This window comes from Topomyia yanbarensis, chromosome 2 (assembly GCF_030247195.1).
Source record: "Topomyia yanbarensis strain Yona2022 chromosome 2, ASM3024719v1, whole genome shotgun sequence".
Lineage (NCBI taxonomy): Eukaryota > Metazoa > Arthropoda > Insecta > Diptera > Culicidae > Topomyia > Topomyia yanbarensis.
Genome location: NC_080671.1, coordinates 284,315,419 through 284,332,884, shown reverse-complemented (window position 1 = coordinate 284,332,884; position 17,466 = coordinate 284,315,419). Strand labels below are relative to the sequence as shown.

The 17,466-nt window shown below is 36.5% G+C and overlaps 1 protein-coding gene across 1 annotated transcript in view; it reads left to right on the top strand.

Annotated features, from left to right (window-relative positions):
• The first annotated feature begins 6,871 nt into the window (after window positions 1-6,871).
• Window positions 6,872-17,466, top strand: part of LOC131683211 (dromyosuppressin) — a 567,416-nt gene continuing 556,821 nt past the window's right edge. The window contains exon 1 of the mRNA XM_058965048.1: window positions 6,872-6,975. Coding sequence (XP_058821031.1) covers window positions 6,974-6,975 — 2 coding nt within the window. The 5' untranslated portion in view covers window positions 6,872-6,973. The remainder of the gene's footprint in view (window positions 6,976-17,466) is intronic.

Here is a 17,466-nt window from a genome sequence, read left to right as displayed (position 1 = left end):
CTCGTAGTGCATATAAGAAATGTCTTAGATCTGCAGAACGGGCTGGCTGGCAAAGCCTATGCACTAATGTCTCTAGTCTGAACGAGGCTAGCAGATTAAATAAAATTCTCTCCAAATCGAATGATTTTCAGATGAACTCCTTGAAAACCAGAGATGGTGTTTATGTGACAGACGAAAAAGATGTTCTTAATTGTCTCTTCGACACACACTTTCCAGGTTGTATCGATCCGGAGTTGATCAATGTTCACAGATCTCATTCTGGTGATTCGGACTCGTGGGCGCTAGCACGCACATTGGTTTCCACTGAATCGGTCAAGTGGGCAGTTGACAGCTTTGCTCCATACAAATCACCCGGAAAAGATGGGATACTTCCCGTGCTACTGCAAAAGGGATTTGATATTCTTAAACATGTCTTGAAAAAGATTTTGCTTTCCAGTCTTGCTACCGGGTATATCCCGAAAGCATGGCGAGAAATAACTGTTAGATTTATTCCCAAAGGGGGGCGCTCAAGCTATGAAGAAGCCAAGAGTTTTAGGCCTATCAGCTTAAGTTCTTTTCTTCTGAAAGCTTTGGAACGGATAATCGATCATCACATCAGGAACGTTAGTTTAGTTGAATATCCTCTGCACAAAATGCAACATGCATATCAGTGTGGGAAATCCACGATCACTCTGCTTCACGATGTTGTTTACAACATTGAGAAAGCCTTCTCGCTCAAGCAATCTAGCTTGGGTGTATTCCTAGATATTGAGGGTGCTTTTGACAATTGTCCTTCCAGTCTATTCTGGAAGCGACGCGCGGTCATGGGATACCTGCATGTATCTCAGGTTGGATAAACGCAATGCTTAGTAACCGCATACTTTGCTCGTCACTGCGACAGGCTGAGATACGGAAGTTGAGTATTTGCGGTTGTCCTCAGGGCGGCGTTCTGTCACCTTTGTTATGGAACTTAGTAGCTGACGGCTTGTTGAAGAAACTCAATGAGCTTGGATTTCCAACCTACGGGTTTGCTGACGATTACCAAATACTAATTACTGGATTTTGCATCGGAACAATCTTTGACTTGATGCAACAGGCATTAAGAGCTGTCGAACAGTGGTGTCGACAAGTTAAACTATCAGTTAACCCAAGCAAAACTTCAATGGTTCTTTTCACGAAGAAGCGAATAACAACCGGGGTTCGTCCCTTGCAGTTCTTTGATTCTGAGCTGCTGTGTGCAGATCAAGTCAAATACGTTGGAGTCATATTGGATTCCAAACTGAATTGGTCTGCTCACATTGAGTTCAGAGTCAAGAAAGCGTGCATGGCCTTCGGGCAGTGCAGAAGAACTTTTGGAAAGACCTGGGGTCTCAAACCTAAATACATCTATTGGATTTACACGACAATTGTACGTCCAATACTGTCATACGGATGCCTTGTGTGGTGGCAGAGGGGAGAGGTGGTGACAGTCCAGTCAAAGCTAAACCATCTGCAAAGAATGGCGCTCATGGCGTTGACTGGTGCTTTCACCACGACTCCGACTGCTGCTCTTGAGGCACTTCTAAATATCAAACCATTACACATACACTTAAAACAAGAAGCACTATCATGTGCATACAGACTGCAGGTTACTGGGCTTTGGAACAGTAATCATGTTGATCTTGCTACCAGTCATACACGATTGTGGTCACAAATGGTTACATGGGGTGAAGATATTCTTGCTCCCAGCGATATTACACTCACTTGTAGTTTTCCTTACAGGACATTCCATGTTAAGATTCCCTCTCGAGAGGAGTGGTTGTCTGGCTTTATGGAAAGACAACAACAAACGCAAGTGGTTTGTTACACTGACGGTTCTCTGATGGAGGGACGTGCTGGTGCTGGTGTCTACTGTCGTGAAATGAGACTGGAACAATCTCACTCACTAGGTAGATACTGTACTGTATTCCAAGCAGAAATCTTTGCGATTATGTGCGGGGTGCAATCGGCCCTTCAACTGAGTTTGTCCGGCAGAGTTATAAACTTCTGCTCCGATAGTCAGGCTGCAATCAAGGCCCTTAGCTCAGACAAATCCCGGTCCAAGCTAGTGATCGCGTGCCGAACCCAAATCGAAGAACTAAGCATTGTCAACACTATTTACCTTGTCTGGGTGCCCGGACATTGCGGTATTACTGGAAATGAATGGGCTGACGAATTGGCCAGGGCAGGTTCAGCGATTGACTTCATTGGTCCTGAGCCCGCGCTGCCAATTTCGACAAGTTGGATAAGGGAAAAAATACGGTCCTGGGCTTCGTCCGAGCACCGCAATTATTGGAGAAATCTACAAACGTGTCGCCAAACAAAGGCGTTTCTAGAACAACCATGCCCAGTGGTTTCGAAAAATCTCTTACATTTTTCGAAGCTCCACTGCGGCATGCTGACCAGGGCTTTAACCGGCCACTGCAAACTCAATTATCACATGGCAACTATTCAGCGCGCTGAGTCTTTTTCATGTGATCTTTGTGAATCCGACTACGGAACTTCATATCATCTGACATGCAACTGCCCAGCGCTAGCGCAATTGCGATTACGAGTCTTCAGCCGTCCTTATATAGACGAAACCATGTTTGGTCGACTGAAACTCAGAGACATACTAAAGTTTCTTATCCAATGTGGTAAAGAGCTTTAGGCTTATTCGCAGGCAAGTTGAACTACTTGTGAGTTTAATTTACCTGTTGTTTATTTTTTGTTTTGTGCTGTTTTTCCCACCCTTCCAAGTCTACTTCCCCACACCTCCTTGTCCTTTCCTTCCGCTCAGGAAATGATGAAAACACACGGCAAGGCACAAATCCCCGACTATGTACGGGGAACGTGCCATTTGAGCCAATATATTCTGATTCCTGAAGCTAACATCACACATATTCCTCAGCAAATATTTGACCAATTTTTACAATCTTGATTTTAAGTGAAAAATACAGTAATCCCATTGACTGCTGATGAATTTCATTCGGATCTGAGATTCTTTGTTCCGGAGTTACAGGTTAATTAGTAAAGTTACATTGGAATTTTCCATATGAACGGTAACAATCTTACTACTTCAGAGTCTAAAAACTATTGAAATGGTCAACAAATTACTTCGATTCGCAGGTCTAGTACTCTGATTGCCATTCAAAAAGCCTTTCAGGGGAGGGGTGGGGGGCTAAAGGTTTTAGCATAAAAAAAAACAATTTTTTTAGAACTTTTCGTGAAGTAAATTTATCAAAACTTATGCATATTATAGTGTATATTTCACCAACATGCTGTATTTTTTCTATGCAAAAATATCGACAAACGACTCGGTCACAAAGCATTTTGTACAACGTCTCTGGAAAAAACATGATTTGCGGAGTTACATGCCATTCAAAAACTACTTAACCGATTTCTTTCAAACTTTGCATACACATTCTATGTTAAAAATACCTAACTCCTACGTTGAGATTTTGAGAAAAAAATCATATAAAGGAGTGTTCACTTATAAAAAGGTGGAATTTTTCGTGAAATTTAGTGATTTTTATTTAAAATGAGTAAAAAACACCCTTAATCGAAAATTTATCTCAAAAACACCTTACACCTCCATCCTTCATCACCTCCCTCCCGCCTTAGACCGCCCTCACATCCACATTCGCTTCATGCTCCCAGTTAGGGTTCGTCGCGGTTGCGGTATTTACCGCAACCGCGCGGTATTTACCGCACCCGCACCGCAAAATCTGCGGTGCGGTAAGACACTTTTTCTTGCGGATGCGGTGCGGGAAATGAGCATTTACCGCGCGGTATTACCGCAACCGCACTTAAAAAAATAATTGATAAGTCTGCAGTCTGCATTAAAAAGTGAATTAAAACTTTGACTTTTACCATTTAAGAACGACGAAACTTATTACCTTACAATAGGGAAACATAATAAACATTTAATTGCTCTAATTTCCATGGACTTGACAATGATTGGAAAAGAAATCCGAATATAATCTGTATTCGACCTATCGCTACTTGATTTTTTACATATTTTTTATTCTAATATGATAAAACAATTTGTTACTAAGAAATAAAATCTATAAGCTGTGTCCAATATAATTTGGCATCATTATTTTTACAACATATTTTGAACACTTTGAAAAATTTACAAGCGAAGCTTTTCAAATATATAAAATGCACAATACAATCATTGAAAAACAATTGAATTGCACTGTCAAATCCAATTTAAAAATGCATCATTTCTCCCGATTGCTCTTGGCAATCGTGGAATTATGAATCGTTTACGATGACATTTTCTCAACTGTGAACTTTGATTAATTTGAAGAACTTTTGATTAATTTGGAGAACTTAAAAGTTTTCCTATTGATTGCTACGGAAGAACGTTTTTGTATGTATAATGATGAAGTACAGGTACGGTTCGCAGTACCGACCCTTTTTGGCGAGAGCCGGTACTACGGTACTGAAGCCCTTTTTTCAAATTCGAAAAGAGCCTCAAAATGAAATTGAATGCTCAAACTGATGACCTTATTCTCAGATGATTGATTTGTGCTGATCAAAAAACATGTTTAATGTTTTCAATTGATTCGGAATGGCATGACTCATTTCAGCAGAAAATATTTTTCGTATGGCACCTTCTTTTATTTCGAAATCTAGGCCACTATGAAATCAATAACTGCTAAGCGGTGCGACTTTTATCGACTTTAACAGATGGTAAAACTAAGAAACACTATTAATAACAGTAAATCAAAGCGAGAATGGCAGTAAATCCGAGCAGGTTGCTCGCTTTTACTCTCTTAATTTTCTGTAAATTGGTTTCGACCTGCATACCAAGGCTCTTTGCTTTCCTGTAAACTATGGAGTTTTGCTGAATTTTCCTATCACTAATAATCACAAATCGCCCCATTTGGAGTAGCTCACCAAGTCTAAAATTGTTAGCTGCTAAATCGCTGTTCTTTATTTTATAAATAAAGGTTTAAGAGCAAACCAAAGACATGACTTAGACAATAGTCTTATTGCGTACCACCCAGTAAAAAATGGAATCCAATCAGAATGTCGCTCATAAAAAAAATCATAGCAAATTTTTACGTCTCTTACGCTAGATGTGAATATTATGAAATTTAGCACAAGATCGTTAAAATTTAATAATAACAATATAAAGAATTTAAACATACCGTTCAGTACAACGGGAGCTAGTAATGTTTAACTTATAGAAGGTAATTAATATAATCAAAAGTCATCTTGCAGACCGATATTTTGAAACAGGTCCCCCTAGAGAGTCCACATATTTTTCATAAAAAAATTGTATGGTACCGAAAATACCGGTACTGGCTTTTCTTCAGTACCGGTATTACGGTACCAAAAATGCGTCGGTATTCCCGGGATTTTCGGTACTGGTATTACCGGTACCACAACCCTAAGTACAGCTACATTTCATATGACTTCAGTGCTATGCTAAGATTTACCTTGTTTCGAAAGTATTTATTTCAAAATGTATGGCATTTTATTAATAAAACTTGCAAAGTTGACATTTTTTAATAAATGTTACATTCTGAGCAGTCCGTCAAAGTTAATGTACTTGTAAATAAGAGTAATATTTTATTATATTTGGTTATTCAAATTAACAATTTTTCAACACACTTTTCAAAAATACAGAATTTTACCGCATTTACCGCATTACCGCGCGGTGCGGTGCGGTAAATGCAGTGCGGTTGCGGTAAGCGGTGCGGTTTTATTATTTTTTTGCGGTTGCGGTGCGGACTATCCATTTACCGCCCACATCCGCACCGCGACGAACCCTACTCCCAGTATACCGAAATAAGATGAAGGATTTCTGACATTTCCTCGACTCTCACTCACTCTACTAGTCCTCCAGCCCCTCCCCTTCCAAACCAATTCCCCTAGCGTTCCAAAATATTACCACATGAAGATAACATTGAACTCATGATGATTAAACTAATAAAATAGTGTACTTTTTTGTTTACAGTGTGTCTTTCGTGGTAGTCGTGGGATACCTGCTAAGTATAAAAATAATGTAATAGGCACCTCTACAATTATATTGAATAGAACCAGCTATTGAATCATAGTTAGGATAAATGAGAAAGGCACAATCGCACCACTAGGTGGATTAAAACAGGTTTTTCAATTTAATATTACCGTGGCTGGTTCGAAAAATTTTCCTGAACAATGTTTGGTGTTTAGACCATTAGGGCATAAAGTATTCTTCCTACACATGATGCGAACATTACTCTTCTTCTCCCTCCAGCTGATCAAGACGACCAAACTATGTCTCGAACTGCTGTTTACTGGTTCTGATGGTTAAAGTTTTCGATTTGGCCTTTTTTTCTTTTACAAAATTTTAGTACTCGAATAATGATTTCTATTCTTGTATATAATTGTCATGTCCAGTATAATAAAAATATAATTTATGCATTTGAAATCTTTTAATGAATATGAACAACGATAAAATTCTCGTGCTCATAATTGAGAAAGGCACAATTGCACCGCTAGGTAGTTTAAAACAGGTTTTTCAGTGTGATATTACAAAGAATGATTCATGAATGTTATCAACTCTCGAGGTATTATAATAAACTGTTTTATTAGAGCTCGTGCAACAAAATTCTATTTTTCAGGGTTTTTAAAACAAAATAAAGACTAAAATTATAAACTTCACTAAATATAAAGCGTATGGGAGTTAACATTTAATAATAATAATCCTCTAGCAACTAAATTGAAATTATGGTTACTTTTTCATAATTTTGTTTTATAGAGGGGTGAAAACGGCAAGCATTAACATTCCATCGTGTTTGATGAGCACATGGTTGGTAACGATGCATTACTTTGCGCCGTCGCAATGTTTCATCTTTCATCATATAAAAGGTTCGTTACTGAATTTCTGACGTTCATAATTGATTGAGAGTATCATAGGATAAAAAGGGATACACAACTGGTATTGCGTTATTATCAATTGAGGTCGTTTCGCTGTCTACAATCTAAATTGTGCAACAGAATGTGAGTCGAAAGATAAAACCATGTGTAATAGGATTAAAACTTCTGAGTGTCAAGCATGAAAAAGTAATACTTTTTTGTTTTTCATAAAAGAAGTGTATACCAAGATAGAAATAAAGAGAAATTGTTTTGTCCTAGTACTTTATACAAAACCCATCAACCAAAAGAATGTACGAGAAATGTGTTAGAAAAGTAGTGCAATATTTGTTGTTGTACTTGTTTTCTTAGTGTTAACACGCAGAAATCTAACGGCCATTCAAATAATAATATTCACGTATACTTGGTTTTATATTCTTGACTAGGCTAACGCATGCTATACAGTGTCGAAACATAAGTTATTTTGATAATAATGCTACGTCAAGTAGCTAAACTTTCTGATTTAAAGCATTTTTTCCGCACATTGTTATATCGATGATCAATTTTATTTTTTTATCATGTTTTGTGCTTTTGCAGTGTAAATCTTGTCAATAGTGTTCAGTTGGAAAATTAATGGGAATTTCGCTCCAATTTGACTTTTACCGGTTAGGAGCCTCACAGTGGTCGGGAATTAACGGAAAAAACTAATCAAATTTTTTGTGGCATTAAAAAAATATTGAATAATCATCATTACGGTGTAGAAGCATTACTGTCTTCTACAAAATTAACGTTAACAATAAAGACTAAGGTGACATCTAGGGTTCGTCGCGGTGCGGATGTGGGCGGTAAATGGATTGTCCGCACCGCAACCGCAAAAAAACAATAAAACCGCACCGCTTACCGCAACCGCACTTTATTTATCGCACCGCACTGCGGTCAAATTTTCATATTTTTAAAAATAGTGTTGAAAAATTGTACACTTGTGTAACCATATATAATAAAAAGATATTCTTATTCACACGAAATTTAACTTTAAGAGAATCCTCAGAATGTAGTGTTTATGAAAAAATCAACTTTTGCATTTTTACATTTCTTATAAAAGAAATGTATAGAATTCGCTCAAACTTTCAAGATTTTTTCCGAGGCCCAGAGGGCCGAATCTTATATACCAATCGACTCAGCTCGACGATTTGGGACAATGTCTGTGTGTGTGTGTGTCTGTGTGTGTGTATGTAACGGACAAATTCTCATTCGTGTTTCTCAGCAATGGCTGAACCGATCTTATCCAAACCAATTTTAAATGAAAGAACTATCAAACAGTAAGAACGCTATTAATTTGTTTTTGATTCTGATGTTTAGTTTCCAAGATATGAATGTTTGAATTCGTAAAAATGGCGTTTTTTGAAGTTTTTTTTTAAATTATCTGCCAAAATTGACAATATAGATTAACAATTCATATGTTTTTAGACAGCTTTAACGAATACCTTTCGAACAAGCTATAGATTGTCGAAATCGGACTATTATCAAAAGAGATATTTAACATTAAATGCGGACGAAAGATTTTTATCATTTCCGATTGCCAGAAATATGACCAAAACCATGTAATCTATTATTAGCGCCAAAACGGCTTATTTTATGTCAATAGTATCTTTGGAGAATTTAATGGAGGCAATATGCCCTTTCTTTTGGTATTGTGCTTTTGCTGATTAATCCCCCTATGAGTGAGATATTTTCACAAATTTTCTTGGAAGTGATTATATCGAAATGATGCCTTCAGCAAATTTGTAGCCCTTACTTTTGCGAATAACTTTACTGAAGAATTCAAATATCTATTTTGAATACTTTAAAAGTTATGGCTTGTTGTTTGTGGATTACTCTTTGTCGCCTATTTATTGTTCAATATAGTAATAATCCATTGAAATAAGTCAAACATTATTTCGATAAAACGAATTTTGTATTTCATTTTTCTATCTACAACCGCTAGAAATAATCACCGAACACTTCCAAGTTGTCTGGAAGGAACTTGATAACTTATCAGTGCAAAAATGTTGATTTGTGCGAACCTTCTGACTGCAATTTTTCTAACTTATAGCCATCGGATCGATCTGATCTAACTTATAACCATCGGATCGATCGAAATAAATAACTTCAAACAACGGCGTAGCCAAGAGAAGGTTTTGGGGTTTAACACCATACAACCCCCCCCCCCCCCCACCACATCAAAAAAAAAAATTGGATTGAAGTTGAAAATTTATTGATGCAGACTGATTTAGTTCAATATTACAATAACAATTATTTGATCCGTCCTGTTGTTGTAAACATCATGAGGACTTTTGATAAATTGTCGGAATGGGGTCCTGATATGTAACTGATCTATTGGTCTTGATTTCACAGTTGTCTAATTGCATCAATATCAAATTCCTGCCTGAAAACATTCCTATAGAAAATTCTAGAGTTCTGTAATCAATCATAATCCTCAGATTTATTTTCAAATTGAGCTCGTTTTTGTAGAGATGTACTGTAATAAGGTTGTTTATTTAATAGGAAGCGAAGATAAAATTGATTTAATGTCTATGAAACATAGAACTCCTCACCAAAAAATGCATAACTTTGAACATTTGCTAAAAATGTTTTTGCCTTTCTCATTCACTTTAAAATTCGACAATCTAATCCCGACCCGGAGTGCCAAGTGTCATATGCCAATCGACTCAGTTCGTCGAGATCGGAAAATGTCTGTGTGTATGTATGTGTGTATGTGGAAAAAATGTGACCTCTGTCTCTCAGAGATGGCTGGACCGATTTGCACAAAGTTAGTCTCAAATGAAAGGTACAACCTTCCCATTTGCTGCTATTGATTGGACTTCCGGTTCCGGAGTTACGAGTTGAAGAGCGCAATCACACAGCAAATTCCCATATAAACTGAAATTAAAAAATTCTCAAAATCAAATTTGTATTTTTGATGCCAAATGACTTTAAAATGCATGAAACATAGAGATGTTTGACAAAAATTGACTTTTTTGGACTTTTGTACATTTTTGGCTTTCTCATATTGAAAGGTTATGCAATCACTTTAAAAATCGTCAATCATACCGGCCCGGAGAGAGTATGCAGCGAGGGGTTGCTACTTTAAAATTAAAACTAGATTAAAATTTCTTAACAAGTTGAAAATTTTCGACAGGACCCGGACCTCCCGGATCTTTCTTCATGATCCGCCGCTGATTTCAAGCGATGTTTCAGTATCACATAGTATCTCAAGATCGTGGCTGTCGATCCATTGTACGTATGTGCAAATCGTACTGAACATGTAATATTCATTTCCACCATTGTATTGAACATAACCATTCATGGAATCGTAGTCTGGACAAATGAGAAAAGCACAATTGCACCACTAGGTAGATTAAAACAGGTTTTTGTTTTGGAAATGCGTCGAGTTGAGACGAAAACGTAATATGATTAATAACGAGGATAACACTTTCCGAATGTAGAGAGAAATTTATGAAAAATGACAATTTCCATTCGACTCTAGCAGGTTCTGATCGATTTTGATGAGAATTTGATTTTTGTTGTATGACCAATTATATGTATAGGTCAAATGTTCAAAAACAGTAATTTAAGATCAAGATATCATCATTTTGAAACCGCCAATTTCGGAGGTTTAGTATCTTCGATGAGTTTTACAAACGTTAAACAGCGCAGCATTTGATATAATAATTTTGACGACATATCGTCCAAGAAGTATTTATGGTGAATTTTTTCAGGTTAATATTCATGACTACAATAAAGTCTCAACAAATTCGCTAAAGACACGAACTCTGTTACTATTTTCTGAAAAATAATTCTGCATAATTTTAAAACTTCAAAAATTACGGTTTCGGAATTATGCCGTTTGGACAGTATGATCGATTTTCACCAAACCCCCACCAAACCGAATTTCTGGCTACGCCGCTGACTTCAAGTAAGTAGAAACAAAGTCGTTCTACACTCGTTCACAAGAAACTTCTTCGAATGCTGAATATCTATTATAATACATTGAAACCCCGATTTTATCAGCCAAATATGAACATATGTTTGATGGGCTCTAGCAGACGAACAAGACTGAATTCGAGTAAATCCTTTCTTGCGCATGTTTTCCTCATCATGAAGATGGAAATATGCAAAAATAAAAAGTTCATCATAATCAGAAATAGTTATCAGACTACATCAAGGGACGGAAAGAATATTTTAACAGCTTCAGTTTATTATAAAGAAAAAAAAATTGCCCGATTTAGTCAATGTCCCCATTTTTTCAGCCTAAAATACACCATGCGATTGATAAAAATGGGTCTTTATTGTATGCATTATTCACTGTGTTTCACATTAATAGGTACATTTCATTTTTGGGGATTTTTTTATTGCATCGAACTACAATAATTTTTAGGTAGCTTTCAAGGGGTTATTTTATAGACTTCTTCCAAAATTTGGCGAACCTATTCCAATTCGTATACCAATTAATTGGTATACTTAAGGGTTTATATGTTGCAGATAGAGAAAATACTGAAATTTTAAAATTTTTTAATAGTTTAATTTTTTATTTAACCGCGATTTTTTAATAAATAGTGACCATCGCTTCACAACGTAGTCTATTTTTCATGGCTTGCAGTGAGCACGATCTCTCGAATTGCTGAACTGAAAATTATGGAATAGAAATTAATTTTTAGTATTCTTTACAGATTTAACTCGCCGCGCAGATAGCTCTGAATTAGACGCGCTGGTGCCCTAAGACGATTTCGCTAGATTTTCAGAGCACTGTGCACCCAGTGCATTAACGCAAGTGACGGAAGGTTATCGAAAAGCTTCGTGAAAATGAAAAATCCAGTAATTTTGATGATTTTCCCGAACGGTTCGTTTTCGAGAGGTTTTTATTTGTTCTTTGGCATTAGGATTAGCGATAATAATTCAAATCAAGGATACTACTGGGAAGTCACCTTTAGAAAAAGTCGATGTCGAAGTAAAATTTGGAACTATGCACGTATGCACTTCAGAGATAGCGTGATATAAGGAGCTGCGATTTCATTTCAACGCTTTTTTGTGAAAAGGGCGATACTTACAAATGTAAACATAAGTCTTTTTTCATGCATGCGAATGAAAGCTTTGAAACGCAACAAATTAACCTAAAAAAAATTTCATTCTACGATATTGCCTTCTTAAACTACAGCAAAAAATACAACGGGCGAAACTGTATTTTTGTTTGTTTATTTAAAGTTTCGGCCTCCACGCTCCATGTAAACAAACAAGGCGATACTTTTTTTGCCAGCAGGCGAAACTGTTTTTTTTTTTTCGTATTTTTTAGGATTATCAAGCTGATACCAGCTGTAAATAGTAACAATGATCGCTATTGAAAAAACCCGGATGAAATCGGTGGTGTAGAACGGTAGTTATTGTAAAAAAACGTAAGGGCGATACTTCAATGCTGATAGGTGGGACCGAAAAAGTAAATAATCGCCAAAGGGGCGATACTATCATTTTGTCAATTTCAATAGCAAAAACAAATTTTAATTTATTAATTTCAAATACTTTATGAAGTTTTGGGTTTCGATCACTGAATCATGCAATCTAGGATGTAAAAAACACAATAGTTCTTAAATAGGAAATAAAACCAATTCTGGAAATATTCACTGTTGATTTTCTTTGAATGGTATCACTGCTAGTATCGCCCTTTTCAAGGAAAAGCGTTGATTTCTTAGTTCTCAGTCGCGTTGGAAATTTGAGTAAAGTATAAACTTCAAATCGATTTTTTGGCTCAGTACAATATATAACCCCTTTAGGAAAATTCAGTTTTCCCACCACAATTTAGATATTTTATTAACAGAGCATTAACAATAATTCGTTGGTATGTCTATTTTATGGGCCATTTTTTCGCTTTCCCATTGATTTGGTTTGAGATTTCTAGCACTGATGTTGTCCTATGCTGATTTGAGCGATTCTCTGAGTCCTGCCACTATCCCATGTAGTATGTGTTATCAAAAACATCGCGAAGCATCAAGTTCTAATTTTTCTCAAACGATATAATATCCGAAGAGAGTGATAAGAGTTGTAAGAAATGTCTCATCACATTGTTAGGTGGATTAAAAGCGTATTTATTAATAAAATTCCGTGTATTTTAAGACAAACATTATACATTCAAAAACGTTCTACTGCAGTAATGGGAAAACTTTTATTTTAGCAACCCTTTAGTTAATTGAAAAATGTGGAATAAAAATGTAATAAGTAATGAAGTTGCATATTTTTTTCTTTAAATTTTCATATTTTCAATGTTTTTGACATATGAAAATGAAATGTATGATTTTCGCATTTACGTAGTAAACCACCTTTCATTCTTAAAGGAATTTCACCAAAAAATTAAAGTCGAAATATCAGTACTTCTATATGGTAGCAGATATATTCCAATACAGTGAAATAAAAACATATTGTATTTCATCAATAAGAACGACGCCATATTTGACGAAAAAAAAAATGCTCTATACATTAATCTAATCAGGAGTCCGGTCTCAACCGGTACAGAATTATTGAACATTAGAAAAACTGCAAAAAATGTATGATTTGTAGCATACAGCAGAAATGATTTTTTAAAATAGGGGGTTTTACGGACAATATATCCCAAAACTCTAACTTCCGCATTCTTCAAGAAACAGATGTATTCTCATTCAAAAATTAAGATTGCTCCCTTTAAAAATGTATGAAGTGTAATTTTCTAAAGGCTAGTTCGAAAGTTCTAGCATATTATGGATTTTCCTCCAATATTTTCCCAAAGAGCCAATGGCAAAAACTTCAATTGAAGTGAACGGGAGTCAAACTATGTGGTATTTGGCAAAAAAGCTTCAAAAAAAGCTACAAAATAGTCTTAACTGAAAAATATTAGAACTTAATTTGGTAGCAAATTATAGTAAATTTGAATGGAAGTACGCGAAAAAAAGTTATGTAGCATATTTTTTGAGAAAGAGTCCAATAAAATTGACTGCAGAAAAATTCACATTGAATTTACACAGTAATCAAAAAAGATAGAAATACAATGTTGATGAACGAATGATAGAATAATCATCCATTATTTTGGACGCTTTCATACATTTGTATCCTTTACTGCCAATTACTCCAAATTGGTTTGGTTTGATGAAGATAATTATATTCTTTGGGATGTGTTTAAGTCCCAGCATAATTAGTTCATCTCTAATTCCTTTTAATTAGTCAAAATTCCCAGTTGAAAAATTGATATCGAAAACGATTAATAATTCCACGGTTTCCAACAGAAATCGAGGGAAGTGATGAACTTTTAAATTGTATTTAAGAGTAAAAATTTATTGTTTTTAAATGATATAATAATTCTGTCTCTATTTGGATCTTGCATTTTATGTATTTGAAATGGTTAGTTTGTGAAGTTTTACTTAGAAGTATAAAATAACTAGTCCAAAATTTGTCGTAAAAATAATAGCGTCAAAATATTTCGGACACAGCTAGATTTGCTTTCGTTATAGCAGTCTGTTTATCAATTTTGAATAATCAAAATTATCACTTCATCAATCTTTTTTTGCGGCCCGGTTGCGGTAAAACAGCGCGGTAAAAGATCTTTCCCGCACCGCATCTGCGGGGAAAAGTGTCTCACCGCACCGCAGATTTTGCGGTGCGGGTGCGGTAATTACCGCAACCACGACGAACCCTAGTGACATCGTAGAAGCTCGAAACTCGGCCGCAATGCTTGCGATTCCACTATTTAGTACGGCCGGATAGATAAAAAGATGATATCTTCGGCAAAATGTTAAACAATTCTATCCTTTCAGCATCTCTTTTGAAGGTACTAATTATGTAGATCTTTTGGGTTTTAATGCTCTCTTTTAGAACAACAATTTCATTTGTTGAGTTTAACCAAAACTGAGGGAAGATGGGGTAAACTAACCCTCTATGGAAACATGATCATAACATAGCTATACAAAGGCTAGAAACGTGACATTTTTTATGAACGTCATAAGCTTACAAACTTTCACGCTGCAACCCGAGCAGGAATGTCATAGACGAATTTCATGGTTGGTGTACGTATGAATGTCGTTCAATGAATGTAATGTCTTTGGTGTGCGTGAGTGTCGCCACACAGTAGTTTTGTTTTCGGCCACCAGGAGTGGAAGAAGTCATTTCGAATGCCACTTTAATGCGAAAGTTTGGGACAAATCCAATAAGACAGCACCGATGCAAGTTTGACTTCGGCTGCTGTGTATGCAAACGGACGAGAGAAAAGCAAAAACGTTCGTGCTGCTGAGCGTGCCTGTAACATGTTCGTGAAAGTTCGGTTATTCGCCTTGGTGCGGTAGTTTGGTTTGGTTCACTGACAGTTGCAAATGTATGTGAATGGCCCGTGTGTCTAACTTTCATCATCCGTTGCGTTGGAACTGTTGCAAATAAATTTCATAGCAGCGGTTCAAAATGAATGTAGTGAACCACATTCATGGCTTATATTTGCAAGATGGGTATATGCGTCAGTTCCTTTTTCGCTTGCTATAGGAAAGTACTGCAGCAAAATATTAGTGGTCACCTGGTATTGTTGAAGGAGAAGTTGTTGGCCATCCAAAATCAATAGTTTTGGACATTTACAATGTACAGGGGGGTCCGTCGATGCGTCAAAATGGATTTTTATTCAAATTTTTGGTAATGAGTTTTACATTGAAGGAGTTGTTGGCCATTCAAAATCAATAGTTTTGTACATTTACAATATACAGGATGCCGATGCGCCAAAATGGATTTTCGCAACTTTTTGAGTTTCATATATATATATATCCGCCGATGCGTCAAAATTGAATTTTTTTCAGCTTTTTGGTAATGAATTTTATATTGAACGAGAAATCGTTCACCATTGAAAATCAATAGTTTGGGACATTTACAATGCGCAGGGCGGTCCGCTAATGCGTCAAAATGGATTTTTTTTCAACTTTTAAGTATTGAGTTTTATATTAAAGGGGAAGTTGTGTGCCGCTGAAAATCTGTAATCACAGACTAATAGACATAACACTCGAAAACAATGCTTCGCCCGCTTTAACGGTCATTTTAAATATATTTGTAGTTGGGACTGTGGCCACATTTGCAATTATGGCGCCACTGACATGAGCAAGCGTATGGGAGATAGACCACTAGTGAAAAATTGTTCTTAAACCTGAGGGTAACCCACCAGCAAATGAGTGTTTGGGGCTGTGAATAAAAGGTGGAGCTAGTGTTCTGGGAAAATTGCCGGATCGATGTTTTTTGAGGGAATTCCCTCATAGTGTTATGTCTGTTGGTCTGTGCTATATTTTTAGAGATTATGATGAATACTAGGGTGGGAAAAAATTAGATTCCTGCTCCGAGCAACTTTTTAGGTACCATTTGGGCCCTAGAACAACTTTGCAAATTCTTAGCTCGATCCCTGAAACTATATTTTTGCGCCCACTGTTTAAAGTTTACATGGGATTTTATATGGGGAAATTAACTTTCACAAAATAATTCCTCCAGGAGTCGCCCATTACATCCTAAAAATAATTCGTTATGTGGCTTTTATAGGAAATTTAACAAAGAAACAAAGTTTCGAAAACCACGAAACGATCTGACGATTGAGAAAAAAGTTATGAAGCAGATACCATTCGATGCTCTGACGATTGTTAAAATATTCATTTTTTTCTAGCCCCACTGTTGTTGGTTGTCCAATTATACGCAATTTCGTTTTAATCTTCTCTTAATGTGTCTAAATCATTTATCTAAGCTATTTGGCTACTCCGTAAGAGATTTGAAGTAGAATACTTCTAACGTTTCAATGTAGGGGCCCCGTTTCAAAATTTTCTGCCAGAATTTTACCCGATTTTTTAAACGTAAATATCTGCCGATTCGGTAGTATGTACAATTACTAAAAAATAGCGGAAATAATGGATTTTACGAAAGTAGTAATTATCTGATCCATGATTGGTTGGTACAATTCGCTCAAAAAGCAAGCGTTGCTGGGACTGCCTCTTTTCATCGAATGAACTGCGACGCGCATAAAAAGAGAACACAAGACTAAATTCGTTAGTTTGTGTTCTGACTTTGTAAGCATAGCAGCTGCTGCGTTTCATGTCAGATCACATTCTTCGATGGTAGGTAATAGATACCATGACTGCCGCCAGGCGCTGATGATTCTAATCATGATATGACGTGACCATTTTCGTATTTCAATATCACACTATTGAAAAACAAGGAAAAATGAACAGATCTCGAAAACGTGAAAACTCCCATACATCAGTCAATCTATCCCCGGCGGAGCCGTCAATAAGGAGCAGGTTAGTAATTCAAACGAATACGAAAAGTTATAAATAAATGTGCCGCGTGCCTGTTTGAATCAGTTGTTGCTCTTTTGCCAGACAAGTAACGTCGTGCCTAAAGCGTCTCGTACGACAGATTTGAGCACCCAGCACACTACGCTTCTATGAATGACGTCATCATCGACTATTTAAAGAGTATCATTCCTCGAGCGACTTCATTCTCCAGTCAAACGTCGGGCCGTAAAGGACAGCAGTAGCAATCATGCATGTTGACAATGCGCTGCGATGAGTGCTGCATTTGATCACTGCTACCGCTGGAGGTGATACGATGTAAATAGCGCACGGCTGGAAG